This window comes from Arabidopsis lyrata (assembly GCF_000004255.2).
Source record: "Arabidopsis lyrata subsp. lyrata unplaced genomic scaffold ARALYscaffold_6, whole genome shotgun sequence".
Taxonomy (NCBI): Eukaryota; Viridiplantae; Streptophyta; class Magnoliopsida; order Brassicales; family Brassicaceae; genus Arabidopsis; species Arabidopsis lyrata.
Window position 1 is genome coordinate 17,722,954 of NW_003302550.1, and position 9,250 is coordinate 17,732,203.

Below are 9,250 nucleotides of genomic sequence, written 5' to 3' on the forward strand. Positions count from 1 at the left end.
AAAGGGGTCGCCAGGTTGGTGTGAAGACGGCAGTGCAGCGCGCGCAAAACTAAGTTTGTGGACCGAGCGTTTCCAAAGGTCAAGGGTAACTCGGTTATAGAAAGTGATCTGAACACTTCATACTTTCACAGGAAGGTTGTAGGAAGAAGAAGCAGAAACCAAGTTCACTACTTGTTGGATGCGTCTGGTAATAGGCTGGAAGGGAAGGAGGCAATTCAATCACACTGTATTGACTTCTTCTCCTCCACTCTCGGTGAAGCTCTTTCTATCCAAGCTCCGCATCTCAAGCCTCACCAGGATCAAGTGCTCCAATGCCTTGATTCCTTTATTCCCCTGTTTCTGCTGAAGAAATCGGTGGTGTATAGCCTTCCAAGGAACAAGACCCCAGGTAGCACACCAGATGGGTACACGGCTGAATTCTACCAAAAGACTTGGGATATAACTGGCTATGATCTTACCTTGGCTGTCAAAGAGTTCTTCTCATCAGGTCAGATGCTGCAACAATGGAACTCCACTGTTATCTGTCTCATTCCCAAGAAGACTAATGCTGAGAAGGTAACAGATTTTCGCCCAATCTCCTGCTGTAATGTTCTGTACAAGATCTTCCCAAAGTTTCTGCAACTTTGCACAATAAAGTTCGACACTCATCGTCCCCTGGGTACAACCTACAAGTTCCTTTGTCAACTGTTGCACACGAACCCCGTTTGTAACAGAGAAACGTTTCTTGAGACTATCCTAGAGTTCCTTCGCAATCTCCCGATCCGTAATAGTCGAGCGGATGGAAGGATCAATCGTGTTGTAAATCCATGAGACAATCATGGAGTTTACGTTCAGCCAATCCTCTTCCTTTTTTCTTACTCAACGGAGAAGCAAGTCCTACTTTCCCGGGAGAAAGGTAAATGCATTCTTTTTGAATGAATACCCGCTAGCTGTAGCAAAGGAAGAAGGCATATAGACTCCGCCTGATCTGATCACAAACATGTACTGATTTAGTTCCATTTAATTGTTCCAAAAGAGTCTTCATGTTCGTATAGTATGTAGAGAGATCCGGATTTCCTTGGCGCAGAGAAGCTATTTCTTGTTCCAGCTGATACACTCTCGAAGATCAGTTGCAACTTCATTTCAAGCTTCGTGACCTCGGTCCTCTCAAGTACTTCCTTGGGCTTGAAATTGCTCGGTCTACAGAGGGTATTTCAGTTTGTCAACGCAAATATGCTCTGGATCTTCTTGATGAGACAGGTTTGTTGGCTCGCTGAGACCTCTTCTATCCCTATGGAACCTAATCTCAAGCTGTCTAAGGATTCTGGTGGTGATCTGGTTGATGCAGAGTTGTATCGTAGGCTTATTGGCAGGTTGATGTATCTGACTATTACTCGTCCAGATCTCACTTTTGCTGTCAACAGGTTAAGCCAGTTCTCATCAGCATCTCGTACAGCCCATATGCAGACAGTTTACAAGGTTTTACACTATGTGAAAGGGACAGTTGGGCAGGGTCTTTTTTATTCTGCTACATCTGATCTTCAGCTCAAGGCTTTTGCTGATTCTGACTGGGCTTCTTGTCCCGACACACGGCGCTCTGTAACTGGCTTCTGTTCATTGGTTCCTCTCTGGTTTCTTGGCGCTCTAAGAAAGAGCATACTGTCTCCAGGTCTTCTGCAGAGGCAGAATATCGAAGCCTTGCATCTGCTGTAAGTGAAATGGTTTGGCTCACAAATTTCTTGCAGGAACTTGGCATTCAAATGAGTTCTTCTGCTCCTCCCTTTTGTGATAACACTGCTGCCAGACATCTTGCTATCCTGTTTTCAGCGTACTAAACATATAGAGATCGACTGTGTGTTAGAAGTTGGTTGCAGGTCTATTCAAGCTTCTCTCCGAACTGATCTACAAATTGCAGATGTTCTCACAAAGGCATTACATCCAACTCCTTTCCACAACTTGGTAAGTAAGATGGGTTTGATCTCTATTTGATCCCGGGGGAATTTTGTGATGTAATGTGATGAATTGTATAGTTGCATCTGTGATTGTGATGAATTGTATAGTTGAGTCTGTGAACCGGTGTTGTATAAACCGGTGTAGGTACTTTTCTCTCCTTTGGTTAAAGCTCCGGAGCCGTTCCTAGTAGTAGCTCAATACCCTGAGTAGCTGCGAGAGTCTTCCTCCTCAGGTCGGAATAGCCTGGCCTAGATTGTGTGTGTATTAGGTAGTTCTCTCTCTTTTATAAGAAAGAACTATTATACAACATCCCCAGGCTTGAGTTTTCTTCTCAACTCTTTCTATCCAATAGTTTACTGCTGCTTTCTTTGATTTACCCCACAAGGAAGAATCAGGCTTATCCTATTATCTTTATGCCAACTGTATTTAAATCTATCATCACATTATGATTACACCACACCATTCGAAAGACGAACATCAAGATCACATTTCAGGGACTACAAGATTTTGAGATTGGCAGCATTAAGTAGAAAGCATTATTGTAGAAGGGCCCCCCATCCAATAGATCAGGGGTCTTGCCCTATAACCTAGTGAATAGGGAAGAACAGATCAAATATGTCTAGTTCAAATGTCTTTCCTTTGCGGCGGAGTGAACTAAGCACCAATCGGAATGCCTAGCGTGCTTGCCCCTCTTCCTTCCGCTTGCCACCTTGATCTAGCCCTCTCGCTTGACTGACACATGGAACTCTAAGCTTCAAGTGACACATCCATCTCAGTCAAACATCTCTACCACTTTATGCATCTAATTCATTCCAGGGTTGGGTCATTATAACCACTTGATCGACAGAATGGGTGGGAAGATGGAGTGAAGTTAGTTTTTCGATAGCTTCCATCGTTCCAGGGTTCGAAGGTCTGGATCCAAAGTCAGATAAGAATGTTTTGCTAATGCGGCCAAGGACAAAAAGAATGGAAAATGATTTCTGTACTAAAGATCTCAATTCAATAGGGGATTCATTGCCGAGATACAAATTGGGTTATTCCGCTTGTTGAAAAACAAGACCGAAAAAGAAGCTACCTCCTTCCGTGCGCCCCTCACTTCCTATCTTCAGATGGACAGTGAACCAAGACATGAAGAAGTGCAACAGAACGAACTTATCCTTATATAAGATGAATTTTCTCTCTCTTCTACCTATGATCAGTAGATTGAAGACCAACAACATCTCGAGAAAGAAGGAAAAGAAGTAGAATCAATCAACGGCACCTAGATCATGAAACGGGCATCTCTTTCATCTGCCCTAGGATCCCATCTCTCTTCGATTATTCAAGTGATTGATAGTTACAGGACAGGGACATCTCACTCCGCCTTGATCTTTATTTTTCTACGATACGACCAAAAGATCTCCTTAAAAATATCGAAGAGCGTATAGATCACATTTTAAGTCGAAGCAGAGGGAAGAGGGCATAGAGTCACCGACTAAAGCAAGCCAGGAAAGGTAATTGCTTACAGACAGACCAGATTTTTGAATAGCAGCTTACTCTCAAACACCGTATTCCGCCAAAACCATTTACTACGCAAACAAGACCGGCAACTGGTTGAGCTGATAGGACCACAGCTGAGATTTACTCAAGAGCGTCTGTGGCTAAAAGACTAGCAGCATATTCTTTCTTCAATTGCGACAGGAGCTCATTCTTTCGCAGCTTATTCGTCGTTTGGGCAAATGGATGTGGGATGGAGCTTGAACTAAGGGACCCGGGGCGTAGCCTTGATTCAAAGTGTCTAGGTACCAAGAGTAAAGGAAGGAGGGCTAACTAATATAATAGGGGTAGGGGGGCGCTAACGAGCCAGAAAGGGCCCCTTTATTAGTAAGGTTGCTTGCTTGTCACACAGGTCGTCTTTGGCTCGTCTCCTTCCGCGATACGCACCTGGTAGTATCCCGCCCGGCCGTAGATCCAACTTCGAGAAGTATCTCGCGCGGGCGAAGAAGTCTGCAATAAAAGTGGATACTTGTTTTTGATAGTTAGGTTACCTTGTTGAGCGCCCGATAATCAATGCACAAGGCTCCCGCTTTTTCTGGAAAGGGGCTCCCCAACCTTTTCCCAGCAGCAATCAATATAGGGAAAAACTGCCTTGGAGGCTGGAATCAAAATAGGCCTCCATGAGTTCCTGAAATTTTTTCCTGAGTTCAACCAATCCCCTTAACTAATAGATGCTAGTTGGGGGCCATCCGCTTAACCCAGAGCCCCAGTCTAAATAGTTGGGGGTTTGGCTCCAGGCTCCAACTCGATCTTGTGGTAGACTGCCCTACTAGGGCGCACTTGGCAACTAATTCGTGGGGCATGATATCCCAAAATTCCTCAAGTACTTGCTGCACTTCCTGAGAAAGAAGTAGTCTTGGTATTGGATCCGCTCTTCTGAGAGCATGAACATCAATTAGATTCAATTCCTCTTCTTTATTCTTAAGAGAAACCCCCCCCCCGAACCATTCTTAAGACCACCAAGCTCTCTCGAATGAATTCTACTCTTTCTGCTTTCGAGATACAAGAGTAGGCAAATTGATTCCCCACTAAGGTGTAAAACTTTGTGACTCGATCGTCCTGAAAACGGATGCGACGGGAAGAAGTGGCATTTGTAAGTGTTGCTGACTTAACATTTAGGTTTCGGCATAACAAAGCTTGCACTGTCTTTTCGCACTTAGGCGCACAGCGTGCCATTGGTAATGATTCTACTACGGTGCCACAAATTCGCAAGCTGATCCTAAGTAATCGTTGTTGTTCATTGGATTCCGGAGGAACTACTTCGTTAGGATTGGGGAATTGCTGCGATTCTTCCTGAATAGCCTGGATTCTCCCGTCGAGAGTCACTTTGAAAGTCGTACCTAAACTCTTACGACTGAATATGATAAAGCCTATAAAACAAAGAGCTACTATCATTTCTTCATTATAGATTGAGATCTTCTTCGAACTTAATGCACAAATAGATAGAATAGCAGCAAATAACATCTTTCTAGCATCCATATTCGTCGAACTCAATCTCATTTAGAAAGCTTATCCCCATTTATTTTTCAGCAACTGAACGGGAAGTGGTTTAGGAAAGGACTTTTGAATCGGATGCGCTCGCCCAGCGAGAAAGGCCCTGACCCTGCCGACCAAGAAAAAAAGAGAACGAAAGGAGAAGAGAACTTCGTATTTTCCTTATTTGAGAAGAGGTACAAAGTGACTCGACTGAAAGAAGAGGTCCGAAGGAACAAAGGAGCTCGACTGTAAGGTCCACCAGGTCTCGACGAGCGACTGAAAGGAGAGGAATGGTTAACCTTGAATGCTATTAATAAATTCTACAGCAATAGTACCTCGGACTCGGAAAGTTATAACGAAAATGGCTAACCCAATAGCGGATTCCGCAGCTGCCACCGTTGGAACCAATGAAGCAAATACTTGACCCATCATATCATCCGAAGAAACGGAAAATACCAAAAAGTTCGAATTCACAGCTAATAACATTGATTCAATTGGCATTGACATAATAGGAATATTTCGTCTATTAAGGAGGATTCCCCGAATACCTAAAATAGAAATAATCATAGAAAATGTGAAATATTTGATAAGATCCATTTCGGGAACGTGGAATCTAAGATAAATTCAAATGTTATTAGATGACAAGCTCGACCGAACACCTGAAGTCCTTGATATTTAGGTTAGGGAGACACGCGCGCATTCCTGACAACAGGCACGGGCGATAATCCAGGCAAGCTTCCCCGCAAGCCTCACAACAGACACGTCCCAGCTGTCCGACCGTAGGCCCCGCTGCTGCGGCAAGGCGCGGCAGCCCTCTGACCCTGCGAAAAAGAGCTTCCCATCGGTTCAGGCACCATTTTTTTTGAATAGGTGGGACTTCGGTGATAGGTTGTTTTTGATCCCATGGGGGATCTAGCGATTTTCCCCGTTCCCCCCAAGAGGAGATTGGTTAGGAACAGGATGGGCAACTTCAGCCGGTGCTGGCGCCTGCGTAAGCGGCTCTTGAGCCGCTAAAGAGAACCAATAGACACGACAGCTGGGCCAGCACCAGAAGTGGATTTACTAAATCCCCCTTATCTATTTCTGGGTAAATAAGTTGGTGACTAACAACAAAGACAAAAAAACTTGCTACCAAGAAGACGATGGATAAGAGAAAAATTAGGGTATTTTCTCCTTCCGGTTTGACTTGAGAAAAAAAAAGGAATAATTTACACCGACTAAGATCAAAGAAACTAGCAGACTAATCACTAAAAAGGCCTTTGGTTCAAATTGTGACATCTATCTTAACTTACTCAATTATCTCGTGAACTATCTGCTTCAAAAAGAGAGTTGGTTGAATGAGACTGAAACCCTCTTTCTTCGAGGAGGGCACCACTTCGACTAATGCGGGCGCGGTTCCCTCGTCGTGAAATAAGTAATGAAAGGGAAGACCCGCCCCCGGTCAACTTTATTGTTGCCTGTATAGCTTTTTAGAACAGAGATCTAGCAACGCATTCTAGGCACAGATCATTGGTATTGGATGTATCGTTAGGTTGTGCCGAGTCAAATCTGCTCCGTTTTTTTTCCGTTGCAGAAAAGAGATCCCTTCCCTCCGCTTTCTAAAATGAGGAATATTAAGTCCGTGGGGCTGCAGGTACTATGGATCCTCTGACTCCCAATCGGGTTGCCTTCCCTGGTCTCGCCGGTCTTACCTGTAGGTCATGATGTGCTTTGAGATGGCCGTCTCCTGTCCCCCTGCCGGTGGGGAATCTGCTCCCGGGTTGTCGCTCTGCTGCGTCTGGCCCGTCCTCTAGGCACCTTTGGAAGGCAGGGAGTGTGACAAGACAACATACACGCTTCCCTTTACCCCATAGGGCCTTCTTTCTCATCAGTTGCAGGGTTTGGTGGCCCGAAAGAAACTTGGCTTCGCCAAAAGGCCTCATCTCTGGAAGCCCGGCTCGCAAGGCGTCCCTCTCGCTGTAGGGTTCCAAAACTCGCCTCGCTCTTGGGACATGCTATCTTTCCCCTCTTGATTCTCAAGTAAAGGGTGAGTCCCATGCGTCAGTTTGTGGATCGCGGTCTCACGCACTAATCCCTACAGGCGGGTGCCCGTAGTAGGCCGGCCGCCCTACCTAAACCAATCATCATATCGGTCCCTAAGCCCCATTGCTGGAAAGGCTCGGCTTCAAAACCGTACGTGGGGCTTCCGCCTCATACGGCTCCTCTAAGGATGGAGGTAGGCCCAACCCAGGCTTGCGTGGTTAAGGTTGTTGTACACCTGCCAATAAGAAAACATTCAGTTTTCGGGGGGTCGGTGCTCGCGTGTCTGCAGGAGGACACGGAGCCACGAATTACGTAAAGTAAGGCGGGACTCATTCTCCTGTTGCCTTACTAATTCCTGATCAAGCCCCTGCCTCCATATGTTGAGTTGAGCATCTCGTACCATATCCAAGGCGCGATTGCGCGCCACTTTTCCCTCCAGCTTGTGCACCTCCCAATCGATGCGGGCGGCTAGTTCCCGCCCACGGTAGGGAGACCTCTCGTTCTCCAGGTTACGTTGCATTTCCTGGATCCGTTGCAGATCTGAATGAAAGAGGTGAGGTCAACTCATCCAATAGAGGTGCCTCAGATGGCTAAATGGATTATATGAATGCTTATTCCGCCGGTCGGAATGCCCGGACTGAGGAAGATGTGTACGAGGAGCAAAAACGAGATTCCTAGCCTTCCCTCCCTTTGAAGTGCATTTATCAGATCAGCTCCCAGAGTAACTAGAAAGAGGGTGAAAGGCCCAACTTCTTCATTCATGGCCTTTTTTGTTTCTTTGGATTGATCTCCCTTTCGTATTCATTCGACCTGAGGCAAAAGAGAAGTCATATAAAAAAGAAAGGTTCTTTCATGCAATGCATAACGGGTGGGCCTCCTATGGATTCCTCTAACTCAATGAATGAAGGGAGGAGTATGAGGAAGGCCGGCTTTCTGGATGAAAATGAAAACAAAAAGGAAAAGGGTCAAACCATATCTTACTTAATAATCTGACTGAATGACGAAGAGCTCTTTATGTGGTCTCACTTTACCACCATCTGAAATGCGCGAAACTTCGATTTGTGGAAGCTAGTCCATGAAGATTCTCCCTTTTCCTACGTGCACTTCCCCTCTTTTGGTAAGCATCCAGTATCTCAGCAAATGAACATTTCTCTAAGCTTATCCTATAGCTTATACGTCGTTTGAAAGCTGCTTCAAGGATCCAACGAATAGCTAAGGTTTGTTGACGATCCCTGGCTACAATCCCAGGGACATCATAAATAGTACCCGCTACTCCTACTTTTGCTACTTCGCATATGGGCTTTATATTCTCTACGGCGTCAACCATAAGTTTGATTACATCGCGTTCAGTTCGAGCTGGGCGATGAAAAGTTTGATAAACAATAGCACGAACTCTCGTTCTTTTACCTTCTTTCATGCGAAAATTGACCAACTTCTTGATCAATAGTTTTTGCTCACCATCCAAGCCCCCCATATAGCTGAAAATTTCCGAGCAATTGGAAGCCGCTTTCGATGACGAGGCCGATAAATTTATATTACGCAATCGTTACTGTCCATCTTTATCAGCCAACTCCCCAGTTTCTATCTTTCCTTTTAGAGTTTACCACTCTTCATAGCTTCTTGAACTTTCTTTAGGGTCTTGCTCCCTGAGTTCCAGAGTCTACACTCTCGCGTCATATGGCTACGCCCCGGAATCATTTTATACCTCTTCTTTTAGTCGAGTTTGTTTCACAACCTCTCCCAACAAGTGGTCGAGTTCCTTTGTACCTTTCCTTTGACCAAGGGGTCCTCGAACCAACCTGTCCTCCCTCAATCTCCAAGAATTACCCTCCCACGCTAAAAAAAAAGTAGCATTTCCTGGACGTAGGTAGAGTCAAACTCTTTTAAATATATAGACTGGATTCCATTTAGATATAAGTCATCATATATATATATGAGTTCAGACATATCTGAATCGTCCACGAGGACGAAATTTATATATATATATATATATATATATATATATATATATATATATAGGGCTAATTGTTTTTTTCAGCTCAGGGTTCTTAATTTTTTTGAGCCGGCCCTGCTTTTCTTGCCATTTCTATTGATGATATAGGAAGATACTCCACCTGAATATAATACACACACATAACTATAACCTTTTGTTACATTCCACGAACTCCAAATTATGAATTACAAGAAACTACTATTAATTCATCATCAATATTGTTTGTTAAAATATCTCAACTTACTCAAAAGCTATAACACTAGTTACCTCCATGACTATGCCTCTGACGGT

General features: G+C 44.6%; 1 protein-coding gene across 1 annotated transcript; it reads right to left on the bottom strand.

The window, feature by feature from the left end:
- Window positions 1-6,139: 6,139 nt before the first annotated feature.
- On the bottom strand, window positions 6,140-8,941 carry LOC9310558 (ribosomal protein S7, mitochondrial). Its single transcript, XM_021021865.1, has one exon. It carries the CDS (start codon window positions 8,438-8,440, stop codon window positions 7,994-7,996), a length of 447 nt encoding a protein of 148 aa, XP_020877524.1. The 5' UTR covers window positions 8,441-8,941; the 3' UTR covers window positions 6,140-7,993.
- Window positions 8,942-9,250: the final 309 nt, after the last annotated feature.